Genomic DNA, 22063 nt, shown 5'->3' with positions numbered 1-22063 from the left:
ATTTTTAATGTGTCTTCCAGCTGTAGATTATTTTGCTGGACAAACAGGGAGATGTTTCTGTACACTTTCAGCTCACATATCTCCACACACCTTTGCAAGGGATGGTGGTTGCTGTCTTTGTAATTTAGGAACTGAATTACAGTGTGTCTTCTTGCCTGATGTCCACACTAAGGGTTCAGTGCTGTCCACAGTCAACCAGAGACTGAGTTTTACAAGAAACATGGATGGATGCAGCACTGTAAATGTACAAGGAAATTTTTATTCTTAATGGCTGCTACCAAGTTGGATTGTCCTTGAATCAGGTGAAATGAGCCTGTATTTACATTTTTCACTGGCAAAGTTACAGTAAGGAGCACATTAGCAAGTTAAAAAGGAAGAAGATTTTTATTCAGATAATTCTGTCTATGTTGTGGTTTGTTGGAAACACTGCTGCTTTTATCTACAGGCACCTCCAAAATCCACAAAATATCAAAGTTCCTTGTAGTTTTCAAGGCACTGACAACATAATTTCTCTACCAGCTTCTTCTTGTGAACAAGAACGCAAATTTTCTGGCATAATTTTAAGAGGTTTTGTAATTTAATTTGAAACTGTTTTTTGTTTTGTTTGAGTTTCTGCCTATAATAGGGCTGCATTGTTTATCATTTTCACTTTATTTTTTACAATTAATCATTTAGTCTGCAAAATGTCCAAAACACAAAGCCTCTTCATTTACTATAATAAAAGCACCAAACCTTCACATTTAAGAAGCTAGAGCTGGAAAATGTGTTTAACATTTCCATGGATTTATTGTCAAAATATGGCATGAAATAGAATATAATGTTCATGAATGTTTTCATTAGTGTATAATCGCCTGAAAACAAGAATCATGTTTTTTGTTACATTAGAAAAAGGGTTCTCAACATTTATAACTTGAGGCCCACATTTGAGTATAAAAAAAAAATAAATCAAAATAATTATCAAAATAAATTAGAAAAGAAATGTGAACAAACAAAAACACTCATTAACTCTGCCACTGCCGGTCCCAAGCCCGGATAATCAAAGAGGAGGGGTGAGTGAGACTTTATAGTGACTAACCACAAATATGTTACGAAAAAAGGAGATAAAAATAAGTAAATAAATATGTTTATGAGAGGAAATCAATCAATATGGTTCATTCTGTGAGAGTCATGAATGTGCACCCCAAATTTTAAAAGATTTGGATGAAAGATTTTCAAGATACACTAACTCTAAGACTGAAAGTTTGACCTGATGGTGGCGCTGCAGGAAAGGTCATATCATCAGCAAAACCAATAGGGTTCGTACTCTTGTGGTCATTCATGTTGTCAGTAAATTTGAGAAGATTTGTATGAAAACCTTTCAAGATAAATTAATTCTAATTTAAAAGTTTGACCTGATGGTGGCGCTAGAGGACAGGTCAAGGTTTCATTATCAAGGAGTTATTTATGTATTCAACAAATAAACAAAGTGCCTGACACAAAAATTCAACAATTTTCTTTAAATCATTTTCTGGAGGCAAATATCCCTGGGGTCAGATTGACCCCAAGGGTAAAATGTGTTAGTAATATTTGAGGATAATAGGAGGGTTAAATGGAACTGCTCTTTACAATTATGCATTTGATTTGAAGTGTTTCATTTAGTCTTGAGCACATTTAGATATAAAAATAACTTGCTTAGTAAATTTTCAAAAAAATATTATTTTTACGGTAATCTAACCATTTTGGCAGTACCACTGCCTCTGCGGCCCTCTAGATGGTGCTCTGAGATCCACCTGTGGTCCACTGTCCACTGGTTGACAATAGCTGCTAGAACGAACTGTTTAAACCTACAGAGGCTCATTTTCATGAGTGTAGTTTCTCCTACATGCTTGGAAGCAGAGTGAGGAGAGGTGTTTGCAACCTGTAAGCTCGCCTCCAGATGCCACTGAATTCCACACATTGGCCCTTTAAGTGACCACGTAGATATATAAAGTGCATTTAGTTCAATCTAATTGGCTAAAAGTTATTTATTTATTTAAATTCGAAAGGGAGATAAATGAAAATACAAACAAATGTGTTCTTGATGCATTTATACAAAATCTTCACATTTATGATTAGACACAACATACAAAAACAGTATCTTGGAGCTACAGACACCTGGAAATGGAGATACTCTCGTGCACCAAGAACATTTAATAAACTGTATGTGTGTGTGAGTCGTCTGTTTGTGCCATTCAGTTGGAATCAATTCATCTGGAAACTCTTTTCTCCTGTCTGCACACATACAATGTTTTTACTTTGACAAGAACGGTTCCATAAATCCATGTCAGTGGTGACTGTATCATATACAGTATAAAATCACTGAGGAACATTTAATAGCAAAAACAGTTCTTCTGTAAATGAACATGTGAGCTGCTGAGAACAGTGAGAAAAAGACGAGCGGAGAGAAAAATCAGAGCCCGTCATGATGCTCCGTCCATCTACAGCATGTTCAGCTGCCACCACACTCAGCTTCCGCTGTGCGGCTGTGTAGAACTCGTAATAAATCTGTAAAACGTGTCCGTCTGGTACAAAAATCTGTGTTATTTCTTAAAACGTATCAGCGAGTGAGTGAGGCCAGTCCAAAAAAAAAAAAAAAATCCGTCAGCGATCTCCTCTGCCTACTGCTTCTGCTTCTTCTTTGCTGGTTTGATGGGGGTGATCTCCTCCTCCTCTTCACCCTCCTCATCGTCATCGTCTTCGTCATCCTCATCAGACAGATCCGACTCGTCGACCTCTGAGGCTGCACGAGAACAGAAGACAACGTTCAATCACTGTTTTACATTGATTTCTCGTCATCAAGCCTCTACAGACGCCTGACAACAACCTGATCATTTGAATCAGGTGTGCTGGAGCAACTGATTAGTTTAAGTTTACACTATATTAAAATATTGTGACCACTTGACCTTGTGGTCAGACAGGAAACCACCGTTAAATAAGCCACATATCCTTCTGGCCGAAGCAGCCAACCTCCTTAGTTTGTGTTACTGTGTGGCTTCTGTGTTGTGTGATAGGTTTCACTGAAGTCGCACAACTGCACGAACAAACTAACAGATTGAGGCAGCAGTAAACCAGCAGCTCCCGTGTTCTGCAAGGTAAAATTACTGTTTGTCAAAGGAGTATGGTGGCTTCGGAGAATGTTATATTTGGCTTATATAACGTCAGTTTCCTGTCCGAAAGGGCTGTCTGACAGCAAGGTTAAATGGTAAAAATATTTTTAATATGTCATACACTTAATCTGACCCTGCTGCTGACTGTGGGCAAAAATATGTGCATTTGAAAATACCTGAAGGACTGTATGTCAACAACAAAGTTAAATGATTGATGAACTTCTTCATGCAAGAAGACTGATTGAACTATGTTGGAAGAGGGTAGAACCACCATCATTTTGAGTGTGGAAAGGGGAGTTGTTGATATGTCATCTATTGTTAAAAGTGGTCAGAAAGAGTTTCTTATATTTGAAATGTGTTTATGTCCTTGGAAAATGAAACATGTATTTCCAAGTGAAAAGAAAATGCATATTTAGTTAAGGTGTGAGGATAGATCCAGCCTTTTATTTCAATATTACACACTTTTTTATTATTGTTTTCCTATTTGTTTTATTCTACTTGGTTTAAAAATCTGAACTATACCTTTAATAAGCACAGACAGATGGATAAAAAGGGTTTTCTTAAGTGAAGAAGAACTGTTACCTATGAGGTGCAGCCCGCTGACAGTAACTGGTCCTGTGCCAGCCTTGAGCCGGAGGGTCACTGGGGCTTTCAGCTCAAACTCTCCCAGACTCACCTGAGGAGAAGAAGAGAAAAGCTGAGATGCATCTCTACTGCGCGAGTGTGCGTGTGTGTGTGTGGGTACATGAAGCTGCACGCAGAGCAAAATCACCACACTGTACCATGGGCAGACAGTTGATGTGGAGGTTGGCGATGGGCACTGAAATGGTCTTTCCTTGATGGTTCATGGCCGTTACCTCCACCACGTTACTCTCCTCTTTGGCACCCTCTCCCAAACAAACCTGCAGGAATCACAAAAACTACTATCAGATAATCAGATTTATTTTGGGAATGATCTATTGAATGACAAGGGAGATTTTCTTACATATGATTATCATTTAATTTTAAGTGATTTTTAAAGAGACTATGATTAAAACCTCAAAGGCTGCAACATCTAGAAAATGTCAGAAAATAGTGAAAAATTTCCATGGCCTGACTCTCACCCGAAACTCATAGATATTCAGTTTAATATGATAATAAACATATTTCCATATCGAGATGCTTAAAATGTCATTATCTACCATTTTTTCACAAAAATTACTTTAATGATTAACCCTTATCGAAAAAGTTTAATTCCTTTTTTTTAACCAAATGTTCAGCTGGGCAAGTTAGTTGCTAGATTTACTAGCCCTGCATGGTATTTTACTTGCTCTGGGCAAGCTGGCAGTCCTTATTGATGAGCCCTACTAGGAATATTGATTGTTCTGTCATAGCTTCATGGATTTTCTTTTATTTCCTGCAATAGGATGATATATTTAATTTGAACTGGTTCAGAAGTGATCATATAATACTGGAGATGTACATGTGCTTGTGTGCATATTTGTTATGTTTGATGTAAATCCAATGTTTGTGCAGTAATATATACTTGTTATATATGTTTTAATAAAAAAGAAAAAAATTAATAAACACAAAAATGCATTTAGTTATCCACACAGTTGGCAGCCAGGTCAACATTTGATCTGACTGATGGATTCGAGTTGTCTACATATAAAAATATGAAAACTGTGAGCTGTGTATTACAGTGGTGGGGCGAAGACTTGATTTTTATAAGACAAACTGTACATACTGTTCTGAGCTCAAGGAAGTGCTCCAAGTCCTCCTCTTCATCTCCTTGGAAAGTGTAGAAAGGCACTTTGGAGGACAACTCGCAGCCTGGAAGACAAAAACAGAAACACTTTAATTAAAAAATTCTACATTTTATATAAATCACTGCACTGACTGATAGCATCAAAATGTAGTCTGATTTTAAAGGTATCAAAGCAGGTTCTTCACTGTGGGAGCATCACATTAGAGACCCACGTGTGCGCCACCAGAGCCGAGCTCATAAATTGTTTAAAATGTTCTTACTGAACAGGAAGCTCTCCAACTTTGATTGACCGGCTAGTCCGACATCTGAGCTTTCATCGTCGTGGAAAGACATTTTGTCCAAGCTCTAAATTCTGGTTTTGCCGTTTACGGTTAATAGCCAAAGGAACCGTCCACGAAAAATAACAAGCACGTCTCAAACTATGAACGTGCCTCGTGCGTCATCAATGTGCGCATGGTCGCGTGTAGAAGAGAACTCCAGACCTGCGAAAGATCTCGCGAGACTGATCATTTTACACCAAACGCTGCTCTTTATCTAACCTCAACCGAACTTTTTCTGTCCCTAAACCTAACCACCTAAGCTAAAATCACATTATGAAATACTATTTGTTTACACAAGGTCCAAAATGCAGAAATAACGAGTACAAATCTCGCGAGAATTTCTCAAATTAGGAGTTCCGACTGTTTTTTTCTCCAGTTATGAATGTATTTGACCAGTAGTTACCAAATAAAATTAAACTAATTAAAAAACAGTAACTAAATCTAGATAAACTAATAATTACCAAGAAGAATAAAAATATACTTGAGGATTACAGCAAACATCTGCTTTATGTATTTTAATTTGACTTTTTTTTTTTTTGCATTTATGCTATTTTCCTAATGTGTTGCTGCAGAGTGTGCTGCGGAATTTTAGAAACAATTGCCTCTTTGCATTTATAAAAATGTAGGCCATTGCTATGGATATAGCTCTGTTCAGAGACTATGGAGGAAAAATAAATTATTTTTAAATCACTAAAATGATTTTTAAATTAATATTTTGTGTCAAATCATTGAATTTTTCTTTGTAAATAACTGTCATCAGGGTGATGCAGGACCCCGACAGATGCATATGTATAACAAGAGGAACAAGCTAAGAAGCAAGTGTGCAACAGACTACATTCTTCAAAATATATAAATGACATGAGAAACTATACTCAAAATGTTCCATTAGTGCAGCAATAATGCAACTAGTAAGGGCAGCTTAAGGGGAATTAACATATGAAACCTTTTTTGCTAACAGTGTTGAATCAGTTGTATTTAGTGCTGGAGACAGTTAAATATTTCTGTGTATTTACATTATTTGTCAAAAACAGACAAGAGAGAAATGTCTTTCAGGGCAGACAGATACAAAACATCCTGTCCTTCAGTAAGGACGCTCACACAAAGACCTGTGGAACAGAAATGAAACAAGGCAACAAAAGTAACTTATTATGATTTATTAGTTTTTAATCTTATGTATCTTACATACAAATTTTACATGGTAAACTGTCATTGTTATGACCCCCCCCCCCCCCCCCCCCCCCCAACCCCTAAACTCAGATAATCAAAATGTACAATAGGAGCCCTTTCTCTCACTCACAGCCCATTTCTATCAAACCCGGTTGGCAGAGGAGAAAGCTCGAGCATCAACAAACTGTAAAATGAACCATTCAAAACAAGTGTGAAAAGTCTGCTGTCGTTTCCCAAGTGCAGATCTGTTGGTGGGTTTCACACCTCGCTGAAACACAGCCAGGCAGTGTGGCTGCACAGGATCGGGCATTGTAACAAGGCCAGACTTTAATTTCCTGAACTGGACAACAGAAAGTCAGCCACAGGTTTAATAACGATATACAAAATAACACTTTATGATCGACAGTGTTTACAGACTGTCTACCAACTACAGTATCATGCACATAGAGGTGAGTGGCATGCTTCTGCCTCTATGTAGCATGAGATGAGGTTACTCTAATGACCGCCACAGCAAATCCAATACACCTCATGCACATCATGAATGTACACAGTATCAAAACATCACATTGGCAGGCAGCTACTGAAGAGCAACTGATGATCCTCATGTAACCAACACAACACTCCTATCTATAGTCCAAGTGCTTTTTTTCTTTAAGTAACTATATACATGTACAAAAACAAATGGGAAATGCGTCAGAATATAAAACATTCAATGGACAGATAGGAAAAGGCCTAGGAATTTCTGCTCAAGCCCTCAAAAAGGCTTAACTGAGAAGACATTCATTTGTGAGTATACAATGTTGAAACAATGCAGGGAGGGACGCAAGATGACAAATGTAAACCGATTCTTTTTCTATCAATAATAAGCAAATAAGCAATAAACAAAATCTAACTTTTTAATGCAGCACATGTCATGAGTATAGCCCAGTTTGCCTACTGCTTTACATGTCAGGTTTTGAATTAGTGGTTAAAAGAAAACTGAGCAGCTTTATGACAGGGGGAGGGTTGATGCCTCCACATCTTTAGGATTCCTATTTATTTTACCTAATGTATTCCAATGTAAATTTGTGTCAAATGTTAGTAAAAGTATCATTTTACATAAAGAGGAACTGAGTTTTTTTCTGACAGACGTACATCTGTCAGTCAGCTTAGTTTACTGAAGAATTTCTGTGCTGGAGTCTGGTGTCTGGTGTGGCAAAACGAAGACATGTGGACTGTTGATGTGAGGCTACATCTCTGGAATTTGAGCAACGACAAGGCCAATGTCCAAAATTGCCCTTCTCTAGCTCTGTCTGGGAAGCCTTTACACTAAAGACACTGGAATCTGAGATATAAACCTAAATTACAAAGGCAATGAACCAAAAGGCAATAGCTTAAAGGGGAAATAAGCAAAATGATATTGAACTATAAAAAAAAAAGAAAAGAAAAAAAAGAAAAAATGGCCACAAGCAAAGCACTAAACAGAAACAGGCTGAAAATTATATTTGTAAACGTGCGGAAGCTTTTCTATTGCTTTCCAAATGTCTACTTCTACTTGAACGGAAATTCAGAAGACCTGCTGTTTGAGTCTTTTGCAGTCTCAAACGCTTCCATTAGTAAGGGCCCCAACAGCTACAAATTTCCACCCACATGTTCACGTGTACAGACTCCACATTTCACATCACTGTTTGTTAGAAACATGCCACTTAAAAGGCCTCTTTCATTTGGAATAAACCATGATGTGATGATGAAAGGCAAACTCGCACATAGCACCTTACATCCTGCACAAAGGTGTCCTACTTATGCTGACAGTGGTGTTATTTGTCTATGTTAAAACTGGGAAGGCAGGACACAGGGGCCGCCCTCACTTCACAGCTCTGCCTCCATTTCAGATACAGACACTTTGCGTTTTAGGGCATGCAGGCAATATCCATGTAATGGCTACTGGAGTAAATCAGAAAAAGGCTTATGGAGTTATTACTTCCTGCCTCCTGGAGGTATATGAGCAGTGGGACCCCAGAAATCAATGCTGGAGTGCCACTTTTCCATGTTGGCTCAAATCATCGGACTACAGATCACTCCTCTGCCTTTTAGCTTCAGATCTGCTGAATCAAACAGAGCCGTAACATTTAAGTGCAGCACAGGGAGATCTGTGTGTGCGACTGCTGTGCTTCTCTACACGAGTCCTAAAAAGAGGTTTCCCGGGGCGAGCCCAGATGGTAATGTAGTATAAAATCATCATGGAAGTTTTTCTCATGAGGGTAGCAAACATGTTTAAGCCACATTGACTTGCTCTCTCTCGCTGTCTGTCTTTTACTGTAGCAGCATGTTTCTTCATAAGCTGCGTCCCATAATGATGACATCTTTGGGAAAACCCTCCATTTTGGCCACTTCGAAGCATCCCAGTTTACTATAGAAGTCCAACATTCTCTTATCACTCTGACGAACCTTACAGAATGCACCAAGGGACCCTGGAAGTGAAAGACAAGAACAGAAAACAAATTAAGATGATAATTTCCTACTGTGTCAGTGACCAGTAATTAACTGAATTAACTGGATTAAAACCTGTCAGTCACTTCTGTTTTTATAAAGCTGAATGCCCAAACAGGTTCATTTTTGTAGTTTGGGTTACATCATCATACATATCAATATATATTTTTCCTCTGGCCTGTAGTGTCATTTATCCATTGGTGTGAATTGCAGAATTTTGGAGATATAAGCCATAGAGAAGTCAGCCTTCTCTCCCATAAAATGGATCTAGACGGCACCACAACAATCTAGTTGGATGAACAGCACTACAGGCCAGAGGAAAAATATGTAATTTTGATTTTGCAGTGAACTGTCCCTTAAAATATTTAAATCCACCATATATTTAAATAACACTGACGCAATATGTTCTTTCTGTGCTTGGTACAAGTAGTAGAAATGAACATTGTTGTGATAACTGAAAATAACTGTCACCTACCGTTGGCCTTGAGAGAAGACAGAAGACATCCCATCATGCTTTTGGCCACACTGGGGTCAGTGACCTTGGCGTGAATGTCGACCTTGATGAGAGAAGGGAAGTTGGAGAGGAATGAGTCTGGAAGACCCTCCTCCTCTTCATGGAAACTCAGCATCATCTTCTACAAGGACGACAGACACAGATGGTGAAGTAAAATCAAACTGATACAGATGTTATGATAGTAAGAGAGATCATATGCCACCCAATACAGATGTTACAATAGTAAGAGAGATGGAATAAGACCCTACCTCAGCCTCTGTGAGGTCCTTCTGACAGTCAGGTTTGTTGTATTTCTCTTGCATGAAGGGAATCCAGTTCAACTCGCATTTCTTGACGAAGGGCTTGACATCCACAGTACCAAGAGCATAACCGCAGATCCCTTCTTCATCCTCGAGCACAAACCCATACTCTGAACTCAGTGTCAGGAGACCTCCTACTAACCTGTGAACAAACAGCGCGGATTTTGTCAGCCATGTTCATTTACACTACAAGGAAAAACAGCAGCCAAGGGTTTAGTCTGAAATGCATCTCCATGTTTTACCTGTCTCCTATGAGGTCAGGATCATCATCAGAGAACGGTACGTCCTCCAGTCCTTCACAGTACATTTCTTTACAGATTTTATACACCGCAGCCTGCAAACAGAAAGATGCATACAGCTGTTATTGTAGTGGATGACTTGCAACACCCAAAATAACTTGACCAATTATTACCACTGGATATCAAAGCCAAAGATAGGCCAAGAAAATGTACAAAGGTCAAATTGCTTAAACAAATTTTGGATAAACACCATCTGCAGCTGCCTTTACATATATTTGCTAATATACAGAGCAGTTGAGCACAGCATTGTGGCACATTAAACAGAGATTTCACAGCCTAAACTGGGCCAGTTCTACTGGGAATACAAGCAACTGGCTAACACCATTACTGGAACCCTACATTCATAACGTTTAAGGGGTTTAACAATATATTGAGTTATGATATTGCAACGGAAAATGTCTCAATACTGTGCTGGACTGTGACAATACCTAGCGTGATATTACATAGTTCATTATTTTATTATTTTTATTTTATTATATAAAATTGTACATATATAATTCAATCATTCATTGCTATAGACTATTCATGCCAATTTTTTAAATATTTTTAGATCATGGCTGGAAGCACTTTAAGTAAAAAAAAAAAAAAAAGAATTTTATATGAACAAAAAAGCACACCTCAGATGTATTATTTAATGGCAAGTTTGTCTTTTTTTTTTGTTTTTTAATATAGTGATAAATATTGTATCATGGACTTTTGTACTGTGGTATTATCGTACCATGAGCTTTTGGTATCGCTACATCTCTGCTATTAATGCTTAGTTACTGTTGGTACTCATGGACAAAATGCTCGAGTTCCAGAAAAAATAAGGTGCACAAGGGCATGACTTAACACATGGACAAAGATCTTACCTCATCTTTGGGAAAGTATGGCCTTATGGAATAGAGTTTGGAGGTTGGCATTGAAGGAGGGGGTTGGTAGAAAAGATCGTTTGCCCCATCTATTGGCAACAATCTCTGTGGGCATCAAAAGAGACAGGTTCAGTTTCACTGAGACCAGGTGGTGTGCTGCTTTGGCTGACTGCCTCACTGTGAATTTGCTACAGCTGAGCCACTATCAAACCAAAAGGAAGTGTGGAACAAAGCAAAAGCTTTGGAATGACAAATATTGTTTAAAAATAAAGAAAATCACAGAAACACATTCCTTATTGATCTGACAGTGGACAACAAGAGCAAACATCACATCTTTCTGTTTTTTGCTAAAGGAACATAGCACAGCAAGCGCATACAGATTTGCTTTTCAGATATAATAAAACAAGGGTAGTATTTTGGTCTGACTAAGGTTTTACTGGCTGAAGGAGATGCTCCTTTCCCTTTAGTAAGACATCGCAATATTTCGCTGCGCAGGACCCTCCTGTTGAGAAAAATAATGATGCTGGCGCAGAGAGACAGAGAGAACTCCAGGAAGAAAACCAAAGCGGCAAATTATGTGAGCAAATTGAGTTATTCAATATCAGTTGCCATCTTAAGTCTTTGCTTTAGCATGGAGACAATACTTTTGGCTGGACAGGTGTGTTTGATCATGGAGTTTTCCCGTTGCATACATGCTTGCGTTCTCGCAGGCGCTGCGATGCTTATGCGTGCGCTTGACTTGGTAATTTGTGCGCTGTGCTTTCCTGCAAAGAAATGAGATGTCATGAAAATAAAACCTAGCCATGCTCGCTTGCGCCGCGTGCGCTAGGGAAAAGCAGCATCTCCTTGGGCAGTTGCTGAAAGAAATTCAAATTAAACAATCAGGAAATGCCATGCCAAACACTGGCGGTAAGCTCTGTTGTCAGGATGGGTTTCAGGTCACCCATTCCCCTCCCACTGACTGACAATATCCCACAGTAACATAAGAGCATGAATGTCTTTGGAGAACAAGTGAAGGGGATGGAGCCAAGACATTATGAAGCCTGACCCATTACAATCAGCTCACCTTCGACAGACCAAAGCCCTTCATACCTACGCACATATTACCATTGTCGTCTTTTCTATGAACACTCTTTTTTTCCATTTGATTGCTGTAAATTCAGTGCATTAGATACCTGGAACTCTCCTGCTAGACCTCCCCTAAAGGCCCAGGGCTCTTGGTCTTCTCTAAGGAATTGTGCTGAGGACTGACTACGACACCCTGTTAGGAGCAGAGCCAAGCGGACATTGTTACCACAAGATGGGGCTCTCTGACACAGATGAGGAGAGTGGGGAAATGGGGAGGAAGGGGGTCATATGTATCTAATAGCATTATCCATATAAATGAATTAATTATTTTTTTAATCATTAAAAAATAAAAGGGCCAAATTTGGAATAGGTAATTATATTCAGAGGAAAATATTTTATGATAAAATGGGGCTCAAGCAACTAAAGCTTACGTGTTTGCCAGAAGAAATCAAATTTTAGATTTAAATTATTCAAGAGCTCTGCACCTTAGATTCTCATTGTTAATACAACAATGTCATACTGCTCCACATAACATGGTCAGGTCTTAAGAAATAAGTTCTTTCACGCATGTTCTCCAAAAACTGAAGAGAGAACAGACTGATGTGCAGTTCAACCCCCTTGGTGATTCAATAAGAGTAATACTCATTTGAAAAGCTGACATACTTCATAAATATTATACTGACCATCTGAGCCAAAACCCAAACTGCCTATGGACTACGAAAGTAAGCTTCAGCTGCCGTCACCCCACTCATCTGAGCACCCCGTGTGAAGTCACATTCTCATCTTATCTGCCTCGTCACATGACTGGGGAGCACGAGTCATCAAACCAGGAAGACGAAACGAGTGGTAAGTATGAACGTTCCCTGAGTTAAAGGGCGCCTCAGCTCACCATTAAAAGCCACAATCAGACACACCACAGGTAAAATATGCTGCAGGGACAACGCAAATAAATAGGCATGTATATCTAAAGCACACAGGGCTCTTAGAGTCTGTATACAGTAGCGTTGCTGCTAACAAAGTCTAACCCTGGTTGACGTGAAGCCCTGTCATGTGACCAGACAAATACAGCGCGCGGGAAGGATACCTAACACTGCTTTACATATGAACCTCACCCTGATGCCTAAAACAATTCCTCTGACGAGCTGGCACAACACAGCACCCAGATGCACCCACGGGAGGAACTCTGAACTTGCTCATCCAAAATAAAAACCTAAAAGGAATGATCTCTTGGTGAATTGCCTCCACCTGAAAGATGTACTCAGACTGCAATGTCTTAACACAATCACAGTTGCGCTAAAAAAAAATGCATTTGTTCTTGCATGGTTCAGGTGTGTGTGTGAGCACACTTATCATAACTACACAGTCAGAAATATCCCTGAGGAAGATGAAGATCAAGTGCTGTGGTTCAATTTCAAAGCCAAGTATAAATTCCCTTGAGTAGGTGCATCAGGCTGGTCTTAGCCATTTCTATAGGCCTACTGACAGAAACAAAAAAACAAGTTAGAGAGATGCTGCCAAAGAGAGAAATTTGGGAGTTAACACTTCAATGGAATTTAAAGCTAAATCGCTGCGCAAAATGTGACTTCATCCGGAATGGCTGCTTCCTTTCCTCCAAATCAATCTTTTCCATTTATTAATCTAGTTTATGAAGAAAACAAATACATAAATCCATTTCAAAAATGAACAAAAGAAAGAGACAACGCCAGCACTGTGCATACATCGGCCGCTGTCGATCCAATAGCAGTAGAAACTTGTACTGTGGATTCTTCCATCTGTACATAGTGAAGGGAGAAAACAGTAGACAATAGTTATTAGTAAGTGTTCTCAGTACAATAACCAGGGAGGTTGTGACTGAGTGCCGGCTGCACAGCTTCTATTAAGGGGAAAACATGGGGACTGATGTAAAAACCTGCTAATAGCAACAGCAGAAGTCAACAGTTAGGCACTTAATGACACTGCACTTATTAAGAAGATAACTATGAGGCACTCGTTTGCCTCAATGTTGCCAGAGTGGTTACAATCATTTCCAGATGCGTTAAACCAGTAGATTTTGATGTGGTTTTGCCAGTCTGGGTATGCTGCCTGCTGTGTACTGTGGGCTACAATCCTCAGCTTTACCATATAGCCGGACAGGACAGAAACCTGCGAATGAAACTGGGTTACAGGGGGTAACCTACAGGCCATGCTGGTGCTTCAGGCTATTCAAAGGAACACTCCAAAGAAAGATGGAGGTGTTATCGCAAGGCTGAATGTCACTCAAACTGCATCACAGTGTACCATCTGAAAGACTGAAAGAAAGTGGGAGGTGAAGGGAGAGAAAGAGAGAAAAAATATCTCGTAACACTTTAAAATAACTATCATTATTAAATGGTAAATTGTTAGTCAATTAAACTTAATAGTTATTTCACTGTCAACAAACAATGAAATGATAATTAAGTTTAGTAATTATTAGTAATTCTATAATTTATGTCATTATTAGTTTGTGTAATATAAAACAATTACTTCATGATATCATAGTGGATAGGAGACCATCACAATTACATTAAGATTAAATTAGTTAACTAACAATTTATTGTTGCACACATTATAACATTTAATATATTATATTGACTATTTATGTAATGATTTCTTAAAGGTTTGTAAATCATTTGGTAATCATTGATGGAGAGATGAACCACATATTTGTAATACTTTATCAATGTTAATAATAACGTTGTAAACTGTCTAATAAACATGCAAATGATGATTATAGTACCTCATGTAATTGCATACATAACTTCAGCGAGTAACGTATTTTAACTTAGGTAAGTAAGATACTTATTTTAAAATAAACCTGACCTATTCCTGAACCTATCCAAGTAGTCTGTGCACCTTTTAGTTTAAAAGTCTGCCTGGATCTTGCATATTTATTATTGTTAACTTGATCATGAAGCCCTGCATATAGTGCAGGTACACTATAGGAGTACCTACAGTGTCATGGTTCAGGGCCAGTGAGCAAAGTGATGCTTATAATCCTTTGTAAATGATTAATAAATAGTGAATAGTGCATCTATAACATTATCTGGGTCATTACTGTAAAGTTGCAACTGATGTTTCTAACACATTGCAAACAGTGTAGTGCATCTATAAACATTAACTCAATAGCCTTTAAAAAGCATATCTATAAGATTATTTGAGTGTTTAATAGCAAAATAACTGTTAACTAAGTTAACCAAGTTTAATTATTTCCAATTTACCATTTATCAATGCTGGTTATTATTGAGTGTTACTGAACATTTCTTTTGCAAGGTGATTTCTCATACAAGGTGATTCCACCTTGATACAGATTGAGCAAACGAATCAGAGGGTTAAAATCTAGCAACAGCCTCATTTTGGAGACTACTCAGTGAGACAACAGCACAAACCATCCTGTAATATGTTCATATGGTTCATATGGAGACCAGTTTGGATATTTCTGACTCAGTTTATGCACCAGAATGGCCTTCCACAGTCAGTCAGTCAACTTGCTCTCCAAGCTCGCGTGCGCGCTAGGGCATGGAGGAGGGGGGGATGGGGACTTCCCCTTGGCTCCCATCCCCACAGACAGAGAGATGGAAGCAAGTGTGTCTGTGTGGGAATGCAGCAGTGATGTTACTGGATACACAGCAAGCAGCAGTAACCCTGCTAGGACATTTGCCACAGAGGCCCAGTTGGGATATCAACAAGATGGAGCAGCTAGTTATGGAATAAATAAGGAGGATGCTAGCAGTGCAAGCGGCATTCAGTCATGAAAAAAGGAAACAATCAACATTTGTGAAACAAGAGCAATTAACAGAATCATAGCTATTGACAGGTGATGCATCTGGCCTGATCTGTGCTGATCTGATCTGTGATAAACTGACCAATTAAATGCAGCCACTAGTCAGACTCTCACCTTGTTTACAGGTGATGCTAAGGTCTCTAGGAGCCATATTTCTCTATGTCGTTAACCAGTAACACTACCATCTGTTAAGCAGACTGTGCAAATTGTGTGAAATAATTATAAATTTGTCTCTTTAAACTACAACATAATTCATGCAGCTAAATAATCAAGTCATTGAATGCCTTACTTAATAAAATCTGAATTTAAAAAAGTGATTGAATGATCTGTGTGTAAATGTGTCTCTGAGAATAAAACAAAAAAGTCAGGACTACCAGACTTGCTCAGACTATTGCTACGCTACTGCTCTCTAAGCATAAGCGCATGGTGATTCCTCTCATACATACCGAGCCACTGGACAAAAGACTTGACCATAGAAATGATGCTCTTGATGTCCCAGATGTAAGGGTAGAGGTCGTACAGGATGGTGCGGTTAGCTGAATTCGACAGCCGTGTGAACATCTGGATGACTGAGCAGCACATCTCCTCGAACTTCTTTGCCCTTGATCGCCATTCTGCCACCTACAGTAAACAGTGATTGGAAGTAAGAGTAAATAGTGATTAAAAAACAGCAGCACCACACCAGCACAGCAGACATTAGATTTGTCATGGTAGGAAAAGGTTTTGCTTACATTAACAATGGTTCTATTTTTATTTAAGAGTCCCAATAGACCATTATAAATCTAATTTTATTATTTACACCTCTGCTTTTCTGTGACATGTCAACAAGCCAGATGTCTTGATAAGGGAAGCTGTGGTTTACACAAATGCACACAAGGTTCTGTGGTGCAAGCATCTCCTATCATAACCACACCACCCAATGGACAGTATGGGTAGTACACATCCACCATTTTGTTTTCAGCAACCAACACTTATCACAAGCATGTTCAGTTAATGATGAACTAGTTTTCTCAGACGGACCTCTTCCTCTCAACTATTTTGTGCTTATTTCGAAGAGTCAACCAACCTTTTCAGTTTCCTTTCTCTTGCAGTTGACACTGACAACGCTGCTGTTCGCTCTTAGCCAGTTGAACTCCTTTAACATTTGCACAGCCTTGTTTCCATGTTCGTAAGGCAGGTAGAAGAGCTCTGCCAGCAGGCTCAGGTCATCGAGTGTGATGGGCTCTGCTGTGAACAGAGGCTTCTCATTGGGTCCAGGCACAAACACATCCTGTGGACACAAACCGGAAATGATGTTGAGTTTGTCAGGAAACCTAATTTGTTTTTGCTTCCAAATGCAGATATATAACAAAAAAAAAAAAAACAACAACTCACGAATGTTTGCAGCACCTGTTTTAGCTGATCGTCTGTCTGCATAGGAGCAATATCACTCCCAGAGTCCTCCTGAATGGACTCTTCTGGGGACTTTGACTCTGCCAGACTCTCCTTATCTGTATCCATTGGCTTTAGGTCCTCAGCCATCTTGTCAGCTAAGATGGGACCAACATGCTTCTCCTCTGGGTCGGCTTCTGCTTCTGGCTCCGGCTCATCCACCATCTTCTCAACCACCATCTCCATTGGCTCCTCATCTGAATCCTTCTTCTCTACCTCCACCTGTAAAAATGCAGCAAAAAAAAAAAAAAAAAGTCAGTGTACAACCAGACACAGATGCTCTCCCCTTCAATAAGCACATGTTAAAGAAAGAAAGAAAGGGAATTTTCTGTTTTGTACCAAACACAGAAAACACCTCACCTCCTCTTCCTCCTGAGGTCTTTTTGCCATAGGGTGTGAGAGTGGATCCAGACAGAGTGGCGGCATGGCTGGAGACATGATGGGCTGCTGGAACACAGTTGTGACTGTTGTGGAAGAGCAGAGAGAGGGAGCAGCCATGGGTGACACGTCGATGGCTGTGCTTTTGGCACCACTCTGAGGCACCTGTCGGCCTGAAAGACAGTTGAGCCTCACTGCATCATGTTCTTCAGTCATAAAAGGATAATTTCAGACTGTCTATGCTAACACAATGAATGTAATCCAAGTATCACTGCTAGAAAATCCATTAGAATAGAGATATGATACAATAATGGGAGTGATCTTACTGTTGTATTGATGAGGAACACAAAATTCGCCCAGCCATTCTGTAAGAGCCAGTTTGAGAGCAAGCTGTGGGCTGTAGAGCATATCTGTCTCTAGTTCTTCATCACTGCCCTCATTCTCTAATTTGATCTGGATGGACACTGTGCTGTCCTCACCATCAGCTGGCAAAGGAAAAGATTGAGAAACAAACAGAAAGAAAAAAAAAAACAGTATTGATGAATGACCTGCACTTTCACAGTATATCCACATCAAAACATTATAAACTGGTAAACTTTTAGATTATACTTACTCATGACCACATCCTTGCGCACACCATTCATATTAGACTTGTACCAGGTGGCCAGAGTGTGGATTGCTACAAAGTTTGACTCAAACTCGCAGTTTGGGTTGGTGAGGACTCCCTTTAGCCTAGGGATAAGCTCTGTGGAGCGGCCTTTGTATGGACCCAAGAAAAGCCTCTTCTGGTCATAATCATTAGCGTGAATGTTGTCCCAGATCACAGGTGCTCTTCTTAGGATTTTTGACACCTCCTCAATAGACTCCACCGTGATATCTTTGGACACCACCTTGGGGCCTACAGAAAAGAAAACATTTCCCTGTTAATTTTTTATCATCTATAGCTGTATGCATAAGCCTAGACATATACTTGCATTTAACCATATGTTTGAATATGCATCATGACTACTGCGTGTATCCTGAGTCCATTTTGGGCAATAGTTGTGTATGTCCTCAAATTAACACTACGTGTACACAAACGCAAACTTGTGTTTAAAAAAGCAAGTATATTTCTGGCCTAACAGCAGCAAAGGTGTTGGTTAGTTGTTAGACTCACCCGTCCATAACACGTCAATGCTAGGCAGTAGCTTCTCTCCTACTGTGTGGAGGTAGGGAGACTGAGTGACATTTGGGTAGCAGAATGTTCCACAATACTCTGGATGTCAAGGCAAGAAAACAAACAAATAATGAATAAACAAGTAGATTCAATAATTGTGTAAAATGTGCAAAAGGATTGAGACATAGAACTGAGGTACCTGTGGGACAGAAGAGGAAGGTTTCGGGCTCTCCAAGGTACTGGTAGATTTCGTTAGTGATGGAAACCTGAGCGTGTGCAAACGAGCTGAACACCTCTTTGTCAGCAGGGCACATGTTGTGGTCAATATCGTCAAAAAGTAAGGCAAAAGATTTGCAGCCAAAGTGAGTAACCTGAAGGGGAGAGAGAAGGGTTGGAAATAAAATCCAGTAACATAGTTACAGAATGATGCAGAGTATATCAAGAGTTTCAACACATTGTTGATATGACTGTTATACAAAATGTTGCAATACCTGATCAAGTTTCCTCTTGAGTGCAGAAACCTCTTTCTGATTGGAGAAGGTGATGTCAAGTCCAGGGGAAATGGCATAGATGAACTCTATCCCATGCTCCTTAGCAGCACCAATTAAAGTCATGAGTTGTTCTAAAAGAGATATTTGGGGAAAGTCACACACTGAATGTACTGCTGTGCTTTTCTAACTACTTATTCTGAAAGCAATTTCTCCACTTCATCCATGCTTTTAACTGAAATATACAGACTATTCTTTAACTTAGATAAATAGGAATTATTCATATTTCTGCCCCCTAGACAGCTGAGAAGATCTGAACTCAAGATTGAAGATCTGTTCTGTGTAGTCACCTGCTTCTTCCACTGAGTACAGCTCTCTCCAGAACATTCTGTGCTTGTAGTCATCTTTGGGTGCATAAAGGTATGTATTCAGTCCCCATTTCTGCTGCCTGTGAAATACAATGTTTTGCAAACTCAGTATAACAGCTCAAATCATCTAACTATATTACTATAATTTTCTTAATTAACATTCTTGTTAGAATAAATTATATTGTTCAACATACCTTCTGAACAACTCTTTCCTCTGCTCCATTGTCCATGGTCGACCATAAAAGCCTGCATCAGCAAACAATACATTCAGCAAACAATAATGCAGTCTGCAGTGCTGGTAATCAGCTACATTTCCTGTAGGGCTGCAAATACTGATTATTTTCTCAATTAATTGATTGATTGTTTGGTCTATAACAATGTCAGAAAATGGTGAAAAATGATGATCACTGTTTCCTAAAGCCTAATATCATGTCCTCAAATGTCTTGTTTTATCTTCAACCTTTACTGTCAGATGAGAAAAGAAACCAGAAAATATCCACAATTAACAAGCTGGAATCTGAGAGTTTTGACTTTTTTCCCCCTAACAAAATACTCAGCCAATTAATCATTTATCAAAATAGTTGGCAATTCATTTAATAATCGATTAATCCATTATTTGTTGCACAGTTAGTCTGATCAGAAGCCAAATCAAATGTTACAAGTGAAGATGTAACCTAACAATGTTTCATATATTTGATCAGACTATCAGAATGAATCCAAATCACCGTTGTAATAATTACTGTTGATCACCTGTTAATAATTGCCCATTTTAATAATAAATCCAATAAATCTTGCCGTGAACGATGTGTGACTATGTCGATTTAAAATTTGCATACATGATTCAGGCGATTAGCTTTTGACATGACTCACAAATTCAAACGTCACTTGTGCTTTTATATTCTCAATCGATGTCGCAATATTGATTTCCGAATGTAATTCAATCGCAAACTAGTGTTAATGGCTTGTATTTCCAGCTGATATCATTAACCATCTCCCCCAGGAAGCAGGGTTGCTGCGGCATTTTGATGCCCTATATATGACTGTATGCATTTCACAGCAGGTTGAGATAAATGTCACAAATGGTTGTTGTCGATCTATATTCAATATCAACGTTACCTTCAACGACTCCACTAATGAATTTTCTGTGTCGCGTCGGTTCGACTGCAATGCCGGACTCTTCCACCGGGCCAGGGGCCTCGGCACAAGCCTCTCCGGAGACTGGGCTGGGGCTCTGTTCGCCGTCCACTGGAGGACTCTCCAGCGTCTTGTCTTTTTGAACCATTGTTAAAAGATTTCTCTGTGTGTGTCGTAAAGCCACCAAATTCAGAGAGTACCGAGGTATTTTTTAAATGTAGTTTGTATTTTAGCAGACAGATTCGTCCAGCATAACCTGGAGGAAATAAATCGTCGCTGTCTGTCAGACGTTAGCTAGCTTACCGTATTAGCGAGTCTATCAAAGTTGTCGAAAATTTGGCGACTACTCCAACAGGATGTAACGAAAATACGATCAGGTGGTAAAGGACAACATGTGTGTAGGTTAATATATAAGGAAAAACAAGACGTTCGTCGTTTTTTGTTCGATCATCTTCTTCTCTTTATGGTAGATTTGCCCTGGTTTTCGTCGGTTCTTCCTGTTTACACCGAGTGCGCATGCTCACGGGACTAGATTAAACCAGTCAAAACTAGATCTGCGTGACAAAACACCACAAAGATGTCAGCATGGCAAAGAGATAGATGACAGCTGTACTGCGCAACACTAAACACCAACACGTAACTAACATTTTAAAAGCTGAATTGATCTGATTTTGTAACCATTCAACAGCCAGTAACGGGCAATTGATTTATGAAGTCAAATGACGGCATATGCATCTGTACAGGGGTCTTCATTGCAATACATAGTAATAAAACAGTTAAGGTAAATATCCAGTCCATATTTTTGTTTTCAGAAAGAAAATATAGCTAACCTCTCTCAGTTATTGAGGAGTCGTGTTCATCTCTACTCACAAAATTCCCAAACTTGCCGCATAAATTCCAAATGCCACTCACTGACTCATTCTTTTCAATGACTGTGTAGAATATCTCTACAGCTTTCTAACATCTTGAGATTCCAGTCCATATTAGGAATGCAGCTGAGCTCCAACACCACATTCCAAAGGGGAGGTGCTGGTCATCTGTTATGATCTGAGCTTCTGTATCCTGTGTCAGCAAATTACACATGCTTTGTTCTAAATCACCAGGATATATTCAATTATGTTTTGCATAATTAAATACATACACTCTCCAAAGAAAAGCACAATGCTCATTAGTAAACAAAAGCTAGTGCATGCTGTATGAGAGGAGAGGCCCATTCTCCTTTGTGTGATGTTTTTATTCACAGCAGACATTTTGAGATGGAAAAGCACACATTACTAATAATATAAAATATAGCACCGTTCTTTATAAGTGTCCCATTAAGCCACGACAGTGTGAGCCAGTTAGCCATTTACAACAGCACACATTTTGGCACATTAGAGCAGGAAGCCAGGGCCCTGATATTTTGCATACTGGCTCATTGGCATCACTTAATCGAAACAAATAACAAAAT

At 39.2% G+C, this 22063-nt stretch overlaps 2 protein-coding genes across 6 annotated transcripts; both read right to left on the bottom strand.

The window, feature by feature from the left end:
- Positions 1–1999: 1999 nt before the first annotated feature.
- On the bottom strand, positions 2000–5316 carry npm3 (nucleophosmin/nucleoplasmin, 3). Its single transcript, XM_084736499.1, has 5 exons — positions 5133–5316; positions 4852–4937; positions 3908–4027; positions 3708–3801; positions 2000–2758 (listed from the first exon to the last, which is right to left on the bottom strand). Exons 1-5 carry the CDS (start codon positions 5203–5205, stop codon positions 2637–2639), a joined length of 495 nt encoding a protein of 164 aa, XP_084592625.1. The 5' UTR covers positions 5206–5316; the 3' UTR covers positions 2000–2636.
- Positions 5317–8094: 2778 nt separating this feature from the next.
- Positions 8095–21143, bottom strand: oga (O-GlcNAcase). 5 transcript variants are annotated; one of them, XM_084735387.1, is made up of 19 exons: positions 20596–21143; positions 19674–19725; positions 19462–19559; positions 19115–19245; positions 18823–18994; positions 18624–18722; positions 18081–18365; positions 17794–17952; positions 17450–17640; positions 17033–17311; positions 16725–16928; positions 16105–16279; positions 13578–13631; positions 11967–12052; positions 10792–10896; positions 9884–9975; positions 9591–9783; positions 9304–9463; positions 8095–8809 (listed from the first exon to the last, which is right to left on the bottom strand). In XM_084735387.1, exons 1-19 carry the CDS (start codon positions 20759–20761, stop codon positions 8673–8675), a joined length of 2838 nt encoding a protein of 945 aa, XP_084591513.1. In that variant the 5' UTR covers positions 20762–21143; the 3' UTR covers positions 8095–8672. The 5 variants fall into 5 exon arrangements, with proteins under 5 accessions (XP_084591513.1, XP_084591515.1, XP_084591518.1 ...); XM_084735389.1 differs by having other exon boundaries at positions 17048–17311; XM_084735392.1 differs by having other exon boundaries at positions 17450–17553.
- Between the last annotated feature and the right edge of the window lie 920 nt (positions 21144–22063).

Source organism: Lutjanus erythropterus, chromosome 14 (assembly GCF_056507025.1).
Source record: "Lutjanus erythropterus isolate fLutEry1 chromosome 14, fLutEry1.hap2, whole genome shotgun sequence".
NCBI lineage: Eukaryota > Metazoa > Chordata > Actinopteri > Lutjaniformes > Lutjanidae > Lutjanus > Lutjanus erythropterus.
This window is presented reverse-complemented; position numbering and strand designations above follow the sequence as displayed.

What these genes read in the sequence shown, in the direction of transcription:
- npm3 (XM_084736499.1), bottom strand. Translation starts at nt 5,205, where the DNA reads ATGTCTTTCCACGACGATGAAAGCTCAGATGTCGGACTAGCCGGTCAA. An exon ending in GTTGGAGAGCTTCCTGTTCA is followed by an intron (nt 4,938 to 5,132) that starts GTAAGAACATTT and finishes TTTGTCTTCCAG; the next exon opens with GCTGCGAGTTGTCCTCCAAA. An exon ending in ACATCAACTGTCTGCCCATG is followed by an intron (nt 3,802 to 3,907) that starts GTACAGTGTGGT and finishes TCTTCTCCTCAG; the next exon opens with GTGAGTCTGGGAGAGTTTGA.
- oga (XM_084735387.1), bottom strand. Translation starts at nt 20,761, where the DNA reads ATGGTTCAAAAAGACAAGACGCTGGAGAGTCCTCCAGTGGACGGCGAA. An exon ending in CATTAGTGGAGTCGTTGAAG is followed by an intron (nt 19,726 to 20,595) that starts GTAACGTTGATA and finishes TTGCTGATGCAG; the next exon opens with GCTTTTATGGTCGACCATGG. An exon ending in CATACTTTCCCAAAGATGAG is followed by an intron (nt 9,976 to 10,791) that starts GTAAGATCTTTG and finishes TTCTGTTTGCAG; the next exon opens with GCTGCGGTGTATAAAATCTG.